The sequence below is a fragment of the Colobus angolensis genome, unplaced genomic scaffold (assembly GCF_000951035.1).
Source record: "Colobus angolensis palliatus isolate OR3802 unplaced genomic scaffold, Cang.pa_1.0 Scaffold266, whole genome shotgun sequence".
NCBI classification, from domain to species: Eukaryota; Metazoa; Chordata; class Mammalia; order Primates; family Cercopithecidae; genus Colobus; species Colobus angolensis.
Window position 1 is genome coordinate 3,588,334 of NW_012115888.1, and position 18,719 is coordinate 3,607,052.

At 43.4% G+C, this 18,719-nt stretch overlaps 1 protein-coding gene across 1 annotated transcript in view; it reads left to right on the plus strand.

Moving 5' to 3' along the window:
* MARCH11 (membrane-associated ring finger (C3HC4) 11) overlaps window positions 1-18,719 on the plus strand; it is a 149,903-nt gene that overhangs the window by 15,205 nt on the left and 115,979 nt on the right. Inside the window, exons 2-4 of the mRNA XM_011947464.1 lie at window positions 16,659-16,825; window positions 17,901-18,136; window positions 18,349-18,707. Of these exons, the coding sequence (XP_011802854.1) occupies window positions 16,659-16,825; window positions 17,901-18,136; window positions 18,349-18,707 (762 nt within the window). The remainder of the gene's footprint in view (window positions 1-16,658; window positions 16,826-17,900; window positions 18,137-18,348; window positions 18,708-18,719) is intronic.

Sequence of the window (18,719 nt, forward strand, 5' to 3'; positions counted from 1 at the left end):
TCAGCTCTGACATAAGTTATTTCTTGTCTTCTGCTAGCTTTGGGGTTTGTTTGATCTTGGTTCTCTAGTTCTTATATTTGTGATTTTAGGTTGTTAACTTTACATCTTTCTAGCTTTTTGATATGGGCATTTAGTGCCATAAATTTTCCTTTTATCAGTTGTGTCCCAGAGACTCTGGTACCTTGTATGTTTCTTCTCATTGGTTTCAAAGAACTTAATGATTTCTGCCTTAATTTTATTATGTACCCAAAAGTCTGTCAGGAGCAGGTTGTTCAATTTTCATGTAGTTGTATGGTTTTGGGTGAATTTCTTAATCTCAAGTTCTAATTTGAGTGTGCTGTGCTCTGGTCCAAGAGACTGTTTTTGTTTTTTTTTTTTGTTTTTTTTTTTTATGATTTCAGTTCTTATAAATTTGCTGAGGAGTGTTTTACTTTTGACTATGTGATCAGTTTTTGAGCAAGTGCCATGTGGCAATGAGAATACAGTATATTCTGTTATTTTTGGGTGAAGAGTTCTGTAGATATCTGTCAGGTCCACTTGATCCAGAGCTGAGTTCAAGTCCTAAATGTTTTTTTTTAATTTTCTGTTTCAATGATCTGTCTAATATTTTCAATGGAGTGTTAAAATTTCCCACTATTACTGTGTGAGAGTCTAGGCCTCTTTGAAGGTCACTAAGAACTTGCTTTATGAATCTGGGTGCCCCTGTGTTAGGTGTATATATATTCAGGATAGTTGGCTCTCCTTGTTGAATTGAACCCTTTACCATTAAGTAATGCCCTCGTTTGTCTTTTTTCATCTTTGTTAAACTCTGTGTTCTCAGAAACTAGAATTATGACCCTTGCTTTTTCCTGTTTTTCATTTGCTTGGTAAATTTTCCTCTATCCCTTTATTTGAGTTCATGTGTGTCTTTGCATGTGAGATAGCTGTCTTGAAGATAACATACTGAAGGGTCTCGGTTCTTCATCCAGCTTGCCACTCTGTGTCTTTTAATCAGGGCATTTAGCCTATTTATATTTAAAGTTAGCATTGTTGTGTGTGGATTTGATCCTATCATCATGATGCAAGCTGGTTATTTCACAGAGTTATGTGGTTGCTTCATAGTATCCCTGGTCTATGTACCTCAGTGTGTTTTTGTAGTGGCTGGTATCAGTTTTTCCTTTCTATATTCACTTCCATTTCCTGAAGTGCTTCCCTCAGGAGTTCTTGTAAGGCAGGTCTGATGGTAACAAGTTCCCTCAGCACTTGCTTGTCTGAAAAGGATCTTATTTCTCTTTTGCTTTTGAAGCTTAGTTTGACTGGATGTGAAATTCTGGGTCAGAATTTCTTTTATTTAAGAATGTTTAATATTGACCCCCAATCTCTTCTGGCTTGTAGAGTTTCCACTGAGATGTCTGCTGTTAGTCTGATGGCCTTTCCTTTGCTGGTGACCTGACCTTTCTTGCTGCCTGTTCTTCACATTTTTTCTTTCATTTCAACCTTGGATAATTTGATTATTATGTGTCTTGGGGATAATCTTCTCATGCAGTATCTTCCTGGGGTTCTCTGTATTTCCTGAATTTGAATGTTGGCCTGTCTAGCTAGGTTGGGAAAAATCTCCTGAATGATATCCTGAAATATGTTTCCCAAATTGGTTCCATTTTTCCCATTTCTTTCAGGTACCCCAATCAGTTGTAGGTTTGATCTCTTTATAAAATACCATGTTTCTAGGAGGTTTTGTTATTCCTTTTCATTCTTTTTTCTCTATTCTTGTCTGCCTGTCTTATTTCAGAAAGACGGTCGCCAAGCTCTGTGATTCTTTCCTCTGCTTCACCTATTCTATCAGCACTTGTGATTGCATTGTGAAATTCTTGCAGTGTGTTTTTCAGGTCTATTATGGCAGCTATGTTCCTCTCTATACTGGCTATTTTGGCTGTCAGCTTGATATGGTTGGGCTGTGTCCCCACCAAAACCTCATGTTGAATTCCCACACGTTGTGGGAGGGACCACATGGGAGGTAATTGAATTGTGGGACTGGATATTTCCTGTTCTGTTCTCGTGATAGTGAATAAGCCTCAAGAGATCTGATGGTTTTCAAATGGGAGTTTCCCTGCACAAGCTCTCTCTTTGCCTGCCACCATCCATGTAAAACATAACTTGCTCCTCCTTGCCTTCCACCAAGATTGTAAGGCCTCCCCAGCCATGTGGAACTGTAAGTCCATTAAACCTATCTTCTTCCCAGTCTCTGGTATGTCTTTATCAGCAGCATGAAAATGGACTAATACAGTAAATTGGTGCCAGCAGAGTGGGGTGTTGCTGAAAAGATACCTGCAAATGTGGAAGTGACTTTGGAACTGGGTAACAGGCAGAGGTTGGAACAGTTTGGAGGGCTCAAAAGAAGACAGGAAAATATAAAAAGTTTGGAACTCCCTACAGACTTGTTGAATGGCTTTGACCAAAATGCTGATAATGATATGGACAATGAAATGCAGGCTGAGGTGGTCTCAGATGGAGATGAGGAACTTGCTGGGAACAGGAGCAAAGGTGACTCTTGTTATGTTTTAGCAAAGAGACTGGCTGCATTTTGCCCCTGCCATAGAGATTTGTGGAACTTTGAATTTAAAAGAAATGGTTTAGGGTATCTTGCAGAAGAAATTTCTAAGCAGCAAAGCATTCAAGAGGTGACTTGGGTGCTGTTAACGGCATTCCATTTCGTAAGAGAAGCAGAGCGTAAAAATTCAGAAAATTTGCAGACTGACAATGTGATAGAAAAGAAAATCCAATTTTCTGAGGAGAAATTCAAGCCGGCTGCAGAAATTTGCATAAGTAACAGGGAGCCGAATGTTAATCCCCAAGACAATGGGGAAGATGTCTCTAGGGCATGTCAGTTACCTTCACAGAAGCCACTTCCATCACAGGTCTGGAAGCCTAGGAGGAAAAAATTGTTTCATAGGCCAGGCCCAGGGTCCTCATGCTGTGTGTAGCCTAGGGACTTGGTTCCCTGAGTCCCAGCCACTCCAGTCATGGCTAAAAGGAGCCAAGGTACAGCTCTGGCTGTTGCTTCAGAGGGTGGAAGCCCCAAGCCTTGGCAGCTTCCACATGGTGTTGAGCCTGTGGGTGCACAGAAGTTAAGAATTAAGGTTTGGAAATCTCCACCTAGATATCAGAAGATGTATGGATACCCAGAAAGAAGTTTGCTGCAGGGCTGGGGCCCTCCAAGAGAATCTCTGCCAGGGCAGTGCAGAAGGGACATGTGGGGCTGGAGCCCCCACACAAAGTCTCTACTGGGTCACAGCCTAGTGAAGCTGTAAGAAGAGGGCCACTGTCCTCCAGACCCCAGAATGGTAGATCCACTGACATCTTGCACCATGCACCTGGAAAAGCCACAGACACTCAATGCCAGGCCATGAAAGCAGCCAGAAGGGGGACTATACCTTGCAAATCCATAGAAGTGGAGTCACCCAAGGCCATGGGATCCCACCTCTTGCATCAGCGTGACCTGGATGTGAGACATGGAGTCAAAGGAGATCATTTTGGAGCTTTAAGATTTGACTGCCCTGCTGGATTTTGGACTTGCATGGGACCTGTAGCCCGTTTGTTTTGGCCAATTTATCCCATTTGGAGTAGATGTATTTACCCAATGCCTGTACCCTCATTGTATCTAGGAAGTAACTAGCTTGCTTTTGATTTTACAGGCTCATAGGTAGAAGGAACTTGTCTTGTCTTGGATGAGACTTTGAACTGTAGACTTTTGAGTTAATGCTGAAATGAGTTAAGACTTGGGGGACTGTTGGGGAGACATGGTTGGTTTTGAAATGTGAGGGCATGAGATTTGGAGGGGCCAGGAGTGGAATGATATGGTTTGATTATGTCCCCATCCAAATCTCATCTTGAATTCCCACTTGATGTGGGAGGGGACTTGTGGGAGGTAATTGAATTATGGGGGTGGCCTTTCCTGTGCTGTTCTCAGGATAGTGAATGAGTCTCATAAGATCTGATGGTTTTAACATGGGAGTTTCCCTGAACTCTCTTTGCTTGCCACCATCCATGTAAGATGTGATTTGCTCCTCCTTGCCTTCCACCATGATTATGAGGTCTCCCCACCCATGTGGAACTGTAAGTCCATTAAACTTCTTCTTCCCAGTCTCTGGTATGTCTATCAGTAGCATGAAAACAGACTAATACACAATTCCTATGTTGTTTTATTACAATTCTTAGCTTCCTTGCATTGGGTTACACCATGCTCCTTTAGCTTAGCCAAGTTTGTTTTCTTCACATTCTGAAGCCTCCTTCTGTCATTTCAGCCATCTCTGTCTTATCTCAGTTTTGAACCCTTGCTGGAGAGGTGTTGCGGTCATGTGTAGGAAAGGGAGCACTCTGAGTTTTTGAGTTTTCAGCATTTTTGTGCTGATTCTTTCTCATCTTTGTGGGTTTATCTACCTTTGATCTGTGAGGTTGCTGACCTTTGGATGGGGTTCTTGTTTTTTGTTTTGTTTTTCAGTTTGGCCAGTCTTCCCTAGGTCTACTATGGTTTGCTGTGGGTAAACTCCACACCTTAGTTGCCTTGGTTTTCCAGTTACCTGAAAGCATCACCAGTGAAGGCTGTGGAACAGAAAGATGGCAGCCTGCCCCTACCTCTTGGAGCTCTGTCCCACGGGAGTACTCACCTGTTGCTGGCCTGAATGCACCTGTAGGTGGCTGGAGACCCTAGTTGTGGGGGGTCTCACCTAGTCAGGAGGAATGGAATCAGAGTCCTTCTTTAAAAAGCAGTCTGGCTGCATTTTGGTGGAGCGGCTGTGCTCTGTTGGAAACCCTTTCAGCCCTGATCAGTTTGGGCTCTCCAAGGCCCACAGGCTGGACTACCTGAGATGCCCAAACAGCAAGGTGGCAGCCTGCCCCAGCCTCCGGGCACTCTGTCCAGGGAGAAATTAGGATCTGCCAAGTGAGGAGGAATTGATCGGGATCCCATTTAAAGAAGCAATCTGGCCACACCTTGACTGTGCCATGCTGTGCCATACTTGGAAACTGTGCCAAAACAGCTGTGCCATGCTTGGAAATTGCTCCTGTTCCAGTCAGCTTGGACCCTCCAAGGCCTGTAGTCTGGAATGGCTGAGTCACCCAAATGCAAAGATGGTGGCCCATCCGTCCCCCTGGGCACTCTGTCCCAGGGAGATATCAGAACTCTGTCTGTAGAATACGGGTAAGGGTGGCTGGAGGCCCTAGCTGGGAGGACCCACCCAGTAAGGAGGAATGGATGAGGGTCTCATTTAAAGAAGCCATCTGGCCACACCTCGACAAAACAGCCATGCCATGCTGGGAAACCACATTTGCCCCAGTCTGCTTGGACTCTTCAAACCCCGTGAGCTGGAACAAGTGATTCGTCCAAACAACAAAGATGGTAGCCCGCCCCTCCCCAACCTGTGCCCACACTCCATCCCAGGGAACAATCAGAGATCTCTCCAAAGTATGTGGGCAGGTGGGGGTGGCTAGAGGCCCTTGCTGGGAGGTCTCACCCAGTGAGGAAGAATGGATAGGGATCTCACTTAAAGAAAACAGTCTGGCCAGGTTCTGACAAAGTCACTGTGCTGTGCTGGCGGGACCCTTCCTCATCTGAACCATTTGCACTTTCTAAAGCCTACAGGCTGGAGTGGCTAAGCTGTCCAAATAACAAAGATGGTGGCCCACCCCTCTGCCCAGGGGCTCTGTTCCATCTCAGGAAGGCTCCACCCTGTTGCTAGTGGCTGACTGGGATTCTAAGCCAATAGGCCTTATCTTATGAGGTGCCATGGAAGTGGAGCCCATAGACTGATGCTGCTTGGCCCCCTGGATTTAGACCCCTTCCTAAGGGTATGAACGGACCTCCCACCTTGCCTGAGTTGCAGTCACCTTTGTTAGGGCTCCCAGGGTTGAAGTATGTAAAGCTCCTGCATCTCTGTGCATGCCTAAGCAGCTGCTCTGCTGAGACTCCACACAGCTCTATGTGTTAGGCCCTGGTGGCATGGGCTCACGGGGAATCTCCTGATCAGACCATTGCAAAGATCTGTGGGAGAGGCGTGGTTTCCCAGGGCCACACGTTCACTCACCACTTCCCTTGGCTGTGGGTGGGGGTCCCCTTGGCTCCATGTTGCTTCTGAGTGGGCCGTTGCCCCACCCTGCTTTTCTTAGTTCTTCATGGGTGGAGTTGTTTTCCTGATCAGTCCCAATGCGTGTACTTGGATATTTCAGTTGAAGATGCTGTATTTACTCACCTCTTTTATACTTCTCATGAGTGCCACACACCTCAACTGCTTCTAATCAGTCCTCTTGGCCCCCTAGTATAAATATTTTAAAAACAAAATGTACAACTTTTAAAAAAATAAATTTTATTGTGCATATTTGAGCTTTGCAATGTGACGTCATGTGATACATATAGATAGTAAAAGGGTTACTTTAGTAAAGCTAGTGACCGTATCTATCACCTCACATAGTTACTTTGTGTGTGTGTGACAAAAGTACGAGCATGGTGGTGCTCGCCTGTAGTCCCAGCTACTTGGGAGGCTGAGGCAGGAGGATCGATTGAGCCTGGGAGGTAAAGGCTTCAGTGAACCTTGATCATCCCACTGCAGTCTAGCCTGAGCAACAGAGTGAGACCCTATCTCAAAAAAAGAAAAGCAAACAAAAAGCCAACTTTCTAATGAAATACAAATAATCAGCATTAAATCAAGATGAGATAAAAACTGAAATTATTTCACAAAGAGAGAGAGCAAAGCAATATTTACTCTATAAGTAGCATTAAAGATTAGAATCCAACCTAGACAAAGCACCCTGAAAAAATGTAAATAGGCTATTCAAAGAAAAGGGAAAAAAATAAGTAACAAACAGATGGAAATGATGGGGTGCAGGAAGTGCTGCTCCAAATATGGCACCTTGGAAATTAAGAAAACAGCAGAGGCAGGAAGATAACTGCTGTGGTCTGAATGTGTCCTCCCAAATTCACATGTTGAGATTTAATAGCCACTATGATAGTATTAAGAGATGGGGCCTTTAGGAGGTGATTAAGTTGTGGGTGGAATTAGGGTTCTTATAAAAGGGCTTGAAGAAATGAGGTCACTCTCTTCTCCTCTTCCATCATGAATTCCCTTTCCATTTCTTCCACCATGTGAGGGCACCTAGACAGGGCCATCTATGAGTTATAGGCCTTCACCAGACACTGAACCTGCTGGAGTCTTAACCTGGGACTTACCAGCCTCTGGAACTGTAAGAAAATACATTTCTGTTCTTTATAAATTACCTAGATATTTTGTTATAGCAGCACAAATAAACTAAGACAGTCACCCTCTGACTTTCTCCCACCTTTCTCCCCTGAAAGCTGGCCAAAAAAGAATTCTCTGACCTTCTTCCACTGAAAATAAGTCATAAGACCCTGACTCTTGAGGGGGTTTTCTGCCCTATACTGTAGGGAAGTGGAGAGGCCAAATAGAATCTGAACAAATAGGCCTTGCTAAGTTTCCCATTTATTTCCATTCGACTTTCAATCATAGTTCTGCACAACCGTCCAGAAAAATACGCTTCCCGCAGGTCTTTAGGCCTTCATTTCTGAAAGCTCTCATGTCACATAAAACTTTTATCAAATAAATTTGCTATGCTTTCCTCTTGTTTATCTGTCTTTCGTTACAGAGGTTTCAGCCATGACCCTCAAAATGGTGAGGAGAATATACAACTTTATCTCCCCTACAGAAAGTAGAAAACCTTACTGGTCATCAGAATGGTGCAAATTAAAACAAGAAGACCCTATTCGAATGCTTTCCCTGCCCACATTAGATTTTCAAAAATTCAAAAGATTGACTATACCCTGTTCTATTGAAAGTGGAGGAAAAAAAATTCTAGGTGAAAGACAAATTAATAAAAATGTTTGCAATGTAATTGACCAGCATCTATCACAATTTAAACCATATCACCCATCTTTTGCTTTAGATTTCTACTTCTAGAAACCTTTTGTATGAAAACAGCCACACTCAGATATGTAAGTAGAAACATCCTGTAAGAAACAATGGACACAACCTAAATTATTTTGGATGTACCTAAATTAAGATACACTCATAATATGGACAACTTTGCAGCTTTAAAAAAGATGATACTCAGCTCGAAAAAGTGGCTCATGTCTATAATCCCAGCACTTTGGGAAGTGAAGGCAGGAGAATTACTTGAGGCCAGAAGTTTGAGACTGCATTCCAGCCTGCAGAATGAGACCCTTTCTCAAAAAACAAAAACCAAAACCAAAAAACAGGATGATACCCAAGGTATTTTGAAGACATCTTGATTCTACGTTCCCTCTCACAAAATGCCCTGTGAAGCCATAGAAACTGCCCCTGCCACAGAGCAGGAGTTGCTACAGCCCAGGCCAAGACAAGGTGGGAGACAGAATCTGATATCGATGAATCAGTAGCAGAGTGGAAGGCACAGGACTCCACAGAGTGAGCCCCTCTGGCAGCAGCAACGAAAGCAGACGAAGAATCAGCTGAGAAAGTGAAGCAAGATGGAGTGGTAGACCATGTCCAAATTAGGTCACTGAGCCGTTATAGAGGTTACTACAATCACCATTAGGAAACCTAAAAATACCCTCTTTGTCATCCCAAGGCCAGATGTCTATAAGAGCCCAGCTGCAGATACCTCCATTTTTGGGGGAAGCCAAGAGCAAGGATCCATCTCAGCAAGTACAGCTACTAGATGCTGAGAAATTCGAAGGTCAGGGTGAAGCCAACTGTAGCACATTAAAGAGCACAGACTCCAACAGTGCAAGAGGAGATGAAGTGGTGGAGTGTCATGAAACAAATGCGGAAGTTAAGGGCATAGAATTCGTTATGTCACAAACAAAGGGGTGAAGAGCAAAGACAGTCCAAGTCCTGAGGAACAATAGTAATGACATTGTAAACGCTATAATAGAATTAAAAAGGGAACCATCTGAAAATGAGGACTCTTATTTATTTATTTATTCATTTTGGTGTTTCAAAAGAGTGATTGCAGCTTGTTTTGAAATTTGACTGTTTCCATTTGTTAATACAGCTATAACTTCTTGGCAGTTTACTACTGCTTGGCCTTGGGAGAGGGTGGAAGCTGAGGAACCTCATCAGACATGGAAGTGATCAGATATTCAAAGCAGGTTCTCACTAAACTGACTTAGCAGGGGATTTTTGTTAAAAACAGATTTTACAAGGAAGTGCACAGACGGGCATAGGAGAAGGTTCAGAAGCCTGATTAAAGTTTGGTCAAGCAAAGAATCTTTGTCGAGAATTACTATCCATGATCTTTTTGACTATTGGGAATTTCTTCTGTATGTGTTTTTGGTTTTAAACTTTCTTGATTAGGATCACATTTTCCTATATAATTCAAATTTGTTCTTTTCACCATCACCTTTCCTAAAAATGCAGGCACCATTCCCATCGCTATCATGAAAAGTTTCGCTTTTTTAATACACGAATTTCAGCATAAATTATATATGCCTGTCCCTATATCCTAGGAGTTACTAAGTCTAAATGACTAGGGGTTCATAATGTTTAAAGTCTAATTTTTAGCTTCCATAAAGCTAGTTTCAAAACCAAAATATCCTTTAAAATCAGTGGGAAGTCTGTTCACAGAGCATTAAAGAAAACGAAAAATAAGCTGAAAGACCAGTTTGTGATGGCTTACCTCTTGCATATGCATTACTTTTAGACTATTTCATATTAGTTAGCTTTTGCTATTATGTTCTTGTATTTATGCATAGCCTGTCCAATTAGTTTTGGGTGCTGTCCTTCCTTCTTAATTGTTTCTACTTCCATCAAGTTAAAAAATATTCAAATTCTCATTGCTATATTTTTTTTCACTTCTTCTGAAACTTTTCTTTTTCAGAATAATCTTCTTTGTGTAGTTTACCCTTTTAGTGGTATTTTTTAAAAATTTAACTATTTCTCCTATACTCATATCTTGGTAAGAGTTTTGCTATTATTTAGGGTGGAGTTTCTCTAGCTTGGGCTGTTTTCTGTGCATTTCAGGATGTTTAACAGCATCCCTGGCCTCACCCATCTCAATGTCAGAAGAACCGTCCCACTGGTTATGACAACCAAAAACGTCTCTAGACATGGTGAAATGTCCCCTGGGAGTGATGGGATAAAAGTGAGCAAAGCCACTACCATATAGGAAGCACAGAGTTTGGATGAGTTTTAGGTTATATTATCATTTTCCATCATTACTTACAAAAAATTATTGCCTTAAACATGAAGGTGAACAGGACTTTTACAGTAGGATATTGTTTTCAGACAGTACACAGGTAAAAGCCTAGGAAATGTTACACCTTCTCAAGTCAGTGGCTCTCCTCTCCTGTTATTTCTCTCTGCCAGTGCCGTCCAAAAGCAATGTTGAAAGGGTATAGCTATGATCCTTCACGCTATCAATCTCAAACGGTCAGGTATGGAACCCCTTCTCCCCACTGCCACCCCCTTCCATCCTAGCTCTTCCTGTTATTCAGGGGTAGAAAAGGGAAAATGTAGATGAAAGCCAAGTCGACCTCTGAAGCCTCCTTGACTTTCCTTCTCCTCTGGTTCTGGTCCTTCTCCTACCGCTTAGCTCTCTTGGGTCTTAATTGTATCTCCTTTTGCAAGGTTGGCTCAGAAATGGAATATTTTCCTTTTTGAGGCATGTTAATCCTCCTGAGTCTCAGAGTCCTCCTTTGTAACCTAGGGACACTAATATACATCTTGCAGGGCTGTTTAAAACAGGGGCCAGCAAACCTTTTCTGTAAAAAGCCAGATAGTAAGTATTTTACGCTTTGGAGGCCACATACTGTCTCTGCTGCATATTCTTTTTTTGTTGTTTCATCCCCTTCCCCAAGTCTTTTAAAATTTAGCGTATTCTGGTTTAGAGGTTTTAGTACACTATTGTCATTGCCCCTTAGGTACTGGCATCCAATTACAGGGTCCTGTGTCTCAGTGCTCGAACCATGGCTTCCCTCCTGGGTGAGCATGTGCAGTTGATAATACAGACTGATGGGGTTCAGGATACACCACCTTGGCAATTCAGGAAACAGCAGAAGCAGGAAGGTCTCTGCCCTTCTCCCAACCTTCTCCACAGAAGCAGCCCATAATTCTTAAGTTTTCTCTAAAGAAGGTCATAAGACTCTCATGTGAGAGGTGCTCTCCCTATACCCAGATGAAAGGAGCATCCTTATCTCTGAAGACCCAGGAAGGCAGAGGAGAATCTGAATAAACAGGCCTTGCTAAATTCCCTGAGTCTATTACCATTAGATCTATGCACTTTGTCCAGTCATACTTCTCTACAACTTTCTACCTCTTCATCCAACCTAGGCATAAAACACAGTTTCCCATGTTTCTTTAGGCCTTTATTCTAAGGTTCCCATGCCATGTAAAACTTATGTTAAATACATTTGTATGTTTTTCTCTTGTTAACCTGTCTTTTGTTATAGGGGTCTTGGCCATGAACTTAGTCATGAGTGAGAAAGGAACCCTATTTCCCCCAACAAGACCCCGTATCAACTTGTCTGTCTTCCAGAAAATTATTTATTTATTTTTTGTAAATGTAGCTGGCATGCAAGGCAAAAAAATGCCTGCAGAGTTCTAGGTATGGATTGTGATTAACACATCCGTGTTTCACTCCCCCTGAACACTAGGGCAGGGCTGGCGAGTTGTTTCCACCCTGGATGAAGACGTGGACAGGCCTCACAGTTTCTCTGCTTGTTTTCAGGTAATTGCCCTACAGTCATTTTTATTTGCACAGTCTTAGTTCAGGAAAATTCAAATGAGTATATAGAATTTAAATGAGTATATAGTATATAGAATTCAAATTCAAATGAGTATATAGAAAATTCAAACCCATTTAACCCAAGTTGTCCTCTACCCTCTTGAGTGGGTACACTTCCAGAAGGAATTTTGCATGTTGAAGGGGAGGTGGGGTCCGCTGCATTCAGCTCTCTTTCTGCTCCCCTCTTCAACCATGACCCAGCTCTCTCATGACCCAGACGTTGCCCTGGGTCAAAGTGGGAGAGAAGAGAGAAGAGGTGAGGATAGACAACAGCTGTCACTTGCTGAATGGGTTTGTCCTTCTAGGCCTGATGTGTGCTTAAAGCTAGGGGTACCCAGTGTGACTCATCTAAGCTGACTCCTTCCTACTTTTTTGAGTTCTCTGGAGGTTCTCTGATTGGCTGATTGCTCCCTTGAATTTTAGGTTGGACAGTTCCTTCTTAGCCTGTGGCCACTGGGTATTCCATGTCCAGATTCTTTTTTTTTTTTTTTTGAGACAAATTCTCACTCTGTTGCCCAGGCTGGGGTGCTGTGGTATGATCTTAGCTCACTGCAACCTCCAACTCCTGGGTTCAAGCGATTCTTCTGCCTCAGCCTCCCGAGTAGCTGGGACTACAGGCGTGCACCACGATGCCAGCTAATTTTTGTATTTTTTTTTTTTTTAAAGTAGAGACAGGGTTTCACCATGTTGGCCAGGCTGGTCTCGAACGCCTGTCCTCAAGTGATCCACCTGCCTCAGCCTCCCAAAGTGCTGGGATTACAGGTGTGAGCTACCACGCCCCGCCCATGTCTTCATTCTAACTGTTGGAGTTTACTTGCTGCAACAAAGGACCCAGCTGGGCGGCAGCCAAGAGGACACCTTGCTGACTCACTCTCCTGTGTGGCTCATGTTTGAGTGATGATCAATAGTCAGGATCCTTTGATGTGCAAACCGAAAGGGCAGGCAGATACAAGACAGCAGCGGGTTCTTGCCTCTAGCACCAATGCCTGTGGCCCTCAGGATTTCCTGGGCAGGAGTAGACCCAGTTCACCATCTACCTCACATCTGTCAAGTGTCAGTCAGTCACCAACTAGCCCTTGGTGTGTACAAATTGCCAAGAGGCTCACTGAATGGAGGGGGTCCCCACAAAGCTCCACTGGTAAGGTTTGGGGCGAGAAAAGCAGCTTTCCTCCAAAGCAGGGAGTAGAGCAGACGCACATCCATGATTCCCTCCACACACATTTATTCAGCATCTGCTGTGTCTAGACGCTCCCGGTTGCAGGTGCTGGGAATACAAACCCCTACCTCATGATGGCTTCGTTTCTAGTGCCAACATCTCTGTATAAAGAAATCTTTCCTCTGATTCTGCCGTTCTAATGATGGGGAAGTGAGTTCCAGGGTTGCAGCATCAAGTCTAGGGGTGCTTTTTGGTAAATTCTGCATATCACTGGGAGTGGTCATTGGCTTCACACACACTCCAGAATTCAGGCGATCATATTGGTACTCAGGTGGAAAAGGAGGGAGGGTGAGCCCCACTGTAACACTTTCAACTTAAAAACCGGCTCTAACGCTGGAAACTTAGTTCTTATCTAAGGCAAATACAAGGAAGCTTCAGGAGGTGCCTAGGAACCTAGGCTCTGTGTGCTCCTCATATGCCAGTCACTCATGCAGGGAGGGCCTGGATATAGCATTACCGAAATACACCCCAGGATTTATAAAGAAACTTTTTTATTGTGGTAAAATATACATAACATTAAAATGACTGTTGTAACTATTTTAAGTGCACAACTTAGTGGCATTACATACATTCACAACGTTGTGCAACCACTAAGTTTTTTTGTAAACTGGCGAAGCTGCATTGACGTTCTCAACCCCTTTTAGCAGCAGTGAGTTGCATAGGTTTCTTTTTTGGTCTTCTATGAATAATACAACACTGGAGGTATATGACAGAGTGGATAGGGCAGGGGCTTGGGAGCCAGCCTGCCGGAGTGTGAAGGCAGCCTCTGTCATTTGCCGGCTGCCTGACTGGGCACAGCACATTGTCTGGGCCTCACTGTCCTCTTTGGTATAGGGAACATAGTAGTGCCTGCTTCATAGCACTGTGGTGAGAATTAAATCCACATGTGTGAAACGCTTGGAACACTGCCTGACCTAGTAAATGATCAATCAATTTTTGTTTTCATTGGTAAGTGCAAAAGAATTGTTTGTGTCGTGGGAAGCTCATTCATTTTTAATATAAATATTCTTTAAAAGTGTTACAATCACTTCATTCTCCTTTGTCCATTATATAAATCCTTTTTGAATACCCATTATGTGCCAAGGCATTTGCACTAAGCACTGGGGACAAACTATAAATGTTACATGAATATAAATGACTTGCCCTCAAGTGACTTACAGTCGGCTGGAGGAGGGTGGTGAGGGTGCATACTCACAGGGGCACTGTAAAGTCTAACAGGAACACCCACCAAAGCTTGGAGGTGGAAGGAGGGGAGGTACGAGAAAACTTTTTAATCTGGTTATTTTACATGGGAAAAATGTGTAATTAACCATACTGAAAGGGAATCTCCTGAACAAGCCTCTCATCATCCTTTACTATTCAATCAACCAGCTCTAAACTTTTCTTGGAGACTCAAATGCATGACGAGCATCAGTGATTGTACAGGATATAAGGCAAAATAATGCCTCCAGTGGCTACTCAGCTGTGTATAGAGCTGTTTGTTCTTAAATGAATGCTTCCTGCTGAGGTTTTAAAATTATTGGGTCTGCTTTCTTTGGGGCAAGGGCAGGAATGTTAGCTGTTATTTCATAATGCTGCTACTCTGCTTACATTTGCAGATTTGTTATTTGTAATTCGCTGTGGACAGGAAAATTAGGTGAGCGTATTTATTAGGATTATATTTAAAGTCAGATACAGCATATCTAGCGATCTCACTGGACAGTGGAAGCATTAGTAAGTGGATTTTTATGTGATTGTGTGGGGTGGGCTGTGGTGGTCTTTTAGAGGCCAGTTTGCTTATTTCTTGGTACTTTGGTGGCTCTAGGTTGCATTTCATGGAACAGTGACTTCTCGGTAATTGTACCGACGAAATTCTTCTTGCAGTGATGCTTTTCCAGCAAAAGGTGCTTGTCTTCTATTATTTCAATACATGGTAGGTTTGTCCTACTTATTACTTATACTTTTATGTCACTATCTCCTTTTTTTTTTTTTTTTGAGACAGGGTCTCGCTCTGTCACTTAGGCTGGAGTGCAGTGGTACAATCACAGCTCACTGCACACTCAACCTCCTGGGCTCAAGTCATCCTCCCACCTCAGCACCCCACCCCTAAGTAGCTGGGACCACAGGGGTGTGTCACCACCCATGGTTAAATTTTGTAGTTTTTGTAGAGATAGGGTCACTTTAACAACGACAGCAGTTTCTCTGTTCCTTTGATTTTGTTATTGCTGATATGAAGCACACCTGACATACTCCTATGTAGCCTTCAAATCCCAGCTCAAATGACCCACTCTGAGGAACTTTCTTATAATAAATCATACTTCTTCTGCAGAACTCTTATATCTCTGTACTTGTAATCTTTTAATCCTCTGACTAGAACTCAAGCTAAGTGACATGTTTATGTCTATGTCTCTTCCCAGTAAGGGAAGAGAGGGGACTGGCCGGCTGACTTAGATTTGGAAGCCCATATGAGTGGAAGAACCAGCAGGGACAGAAAACAATGAGAGAAGCAGGAGGCAAACCTAGAAAGATTGGCAGAAAGAATGGTACCGAACTTAAGGGTAGAACTGACAAATGTTGGAATTTCTGATGTCTTTGGTGAACATGAAATCAATGTGATCCGAGACATTGACCTCACTTAGACATGGCAACAAATGACTAATTAACACCATCAGGCAAGCAAAATACACACAATATATCCATATATAATGTCGAGTAGTAAGGTGAGATGAAAAAACTGGGAAAATGAGAGTGGAAAATTCTCTATCAGATGGAAAGGTTATGGAAGGCTTTTTTTTTTTGAGATAAAGTCTTGCTCTTATCACCCAGGCTGGAGTGCAAAGGCGAGATCTCTGCTTACTGCAACGTCCATCTCCCAAGTTCAAGTGATTCTCCCACCTCAGCTTCCCTAGAAGCTGGGATTACAGGAGCCCACCACCACGCCCAGCTAATTTTTTGTATTTTTAGTAGAGATGGGGTTTCACAATGTTGGCCCATGTTGGCCAGGATGGTCTCGAACTTCTGACCTCAGATGATCCACCTGCCTCGGCCTCCCAGTGTTCTGGGATTACAGACATGAGCCACTGCACCCGGCCAGAAGGTGTTTTTAATGAAATGCAGAGATCTGCATGAAGTGAGGGAGTGAGCCATAATAACTGAAGATGGGTAGAGGGGGTGTACTTGGGATATAGCAAGGATACCAGTGTAGCAGAAATGAGTAGCAGGGAGGGTAGGGTAGGGTGGTGGGGAGGGTATGGAGAGGTCTTTAGAGAGGCAGCCAGAGGCTACACTGGGGACTTGCAGGGGATGCTAAAATTTTCGGTATTACACTAAGTGTGATGAGAAGCCATTGGCAGGCACTGAGTAGACAGATGACATGACTAGACTTAACACCTGAATCGGATCATCCTGGCTCGTGCAGGGTGTAAGCTCAAGAATGAGAAGCAGGGAGACAGGAAGTTGTTTTAATTGGGATGGTGGGGATGGAGGTGAAAAGGTGTAGTGAAATTTGAATTTGAAGGTGAATATTTTGAAAGTACATTTGAAATAAATTTTGGTACACTGAACGTATGATGTAAAGTCAAGGATGACACCTAGGATTTTGGCTTAAACAACTAAATGAATGAACAGCTCGTTTACTGGCATCTTGAAGATTTGATCATCCTTTCAGTATCTGCTCAAATTTAATAAACCTGTGTTTCCCCTCATTCATTTTCAGTTGGCAGATGCACCTTGCTACTGATGGCTGTCAGTGGCTGCCGGTGCACTGCTCTATCTGATGTCTGTGTCTCCATCTCTCTTCCACTTGGGTGCCAGCAGCTGAGAGGAATTCATCCTTTCTGTGTTCCATTATTTTATATTTTTATGACAGAGGATGTAGTCAAAGTTAGAAAGGAGGTGTTTTGCCTGGATCTATTGAAAATTTATTGGGTTAACTGAAGATCATGAACAAGTTTCCCTTCTTTAGGGACTGGTCAGCTTTGGAGGTCATTGAAACTAGGAAAGAATCTCATGTGGCTACCCAACTTAGCAAGGAAACTTAATTTTTTTTTATTTTTCAGAAACAATTAACTGAGAGGACATATCTAGCCTTGTGGCTTTCCCCCCTTTATCCATGCCGCTTTGCTGTCTGAATTTTTCTACACCGTTTATACAAAACCCATAGCTTTTATGCTGTCCTTCGAGTAATGATGCACTTTGTCACACCTGGTAGAAATTTACTAGTCATATATGGAATTTTTTGGGGCATTCTGTGCAAATCTAGACACCCTTTAACTCCAGAACTTATGAAGAAGGTTTATGATGATCATAAGGCTTATGATTATCTTGACTGTGGCAATACACAAACTTGTGTTGTCATTCTGACAGGTGAAGACCAAAAATGAAAGCATATCTACAACCACATTTCTTCAACGTGATAAGTTCCTGGAGATTATTGTTTTAAAAATGTGCTTGCTGCCTGTCATTCTGCTACCAAAAATAGCCAGTCTGAAGGGGCTAAGTGTTAGAGGACATTCCTGGAAACTAGTTCATCAGAGGCCATTTGTGACAAAACATTCTTGAATTATTTTTCACAACCTTCTGTCTCTAGCAAATGAAACTAATTTCTATCAAAACAGGTAGGTCTTAAGAATCAAATATACTTTTTACTGCCAAAACGTGAAATAGAAAAATGAACTTAAGCTAGTAGTTTATCTCAGCCATTACAGAGTATCTAACTGTTAATGGGGGTCAATGGCGCCAAACACACAATGTACTACAATACTATTTTAGGAGGCAGAAGAAAGGATTGGAAGAAAACATTATTGGCATTTGAACCAGAAAATCTGGAGTCAGGGAACACAGAAGTTCTTTGTTAATAGTTCTATAACCTTGAACAAGTTATTTTGCCTTTCTGATCCTGGGTCTTCGGCTATGAAACACGGCCAGAAATGACTGCTCTGTGTCGTTTGTGTCAAAGACTGAAGGCGTCACATCAGTGAAAATTCGGATAGACACATTGCCGCATACAAATCCGATGCTTTATGATCTCACACTGCACGGATTTGGAAACTACTGCATGTGCACGATTCTCCGCCTAGTTCCCTGCAGGTGGGGATTTTTTTTCTCCCCCCGGAAAGAAAACTGTAGCTCTGCCCCGAAGATGAGTCCCACAGAGGTTTTGCAGGGTGGAGTTATCGAGAAATTGACTTCGGGGTGAGTAAAACTAAGATCCGGGGAAGGCTGCAGCCACTTTTCCAGGGTAAGGGGCGGTGTCATTTGCTTCCTCATGCAGCGAGGACGAAAGTGATTATAAGCCACAGAACGTGGCGCCAGGGTTCACTATACTATAAACCATTTCAGGAGACGAAGCTCTGACCTCCCAGGAACCAAGATTTTTTACCAACAACCCAGGATGCTCACTGCAGGAGGGAGCGGGTGAGGAGGACACAGGGATTCGAGGGCGGGACAGACAGGGAGAGGACACAGGTTCCAGAGACTTCTGTTTTAAGGCTCTCGGGGATCCCAGCGAGTGCCCTTGAGGGCTCCAAGCGCGGGAAGCGAGCGCCGGGAAGTGGCGGTTACACTCCTGGGTCCCGCGCCCTTTCCGCGCCACTGCTCAGCCGGTTCCGGCGCACCCCCAAGCCCACGCGGGTCTCGGCTCAGACTGTCGCGCCCCCACCCAGTCCGCGCCACATCCCACCGGCCCATCCAGTAACGGTTTCTGGACCCGCGGCCTCTCCCCTGCCCCCTCCTTCGCCGCTCACAAGAGCCGCAGTGCTGCGCCGTTTGGAGAGGG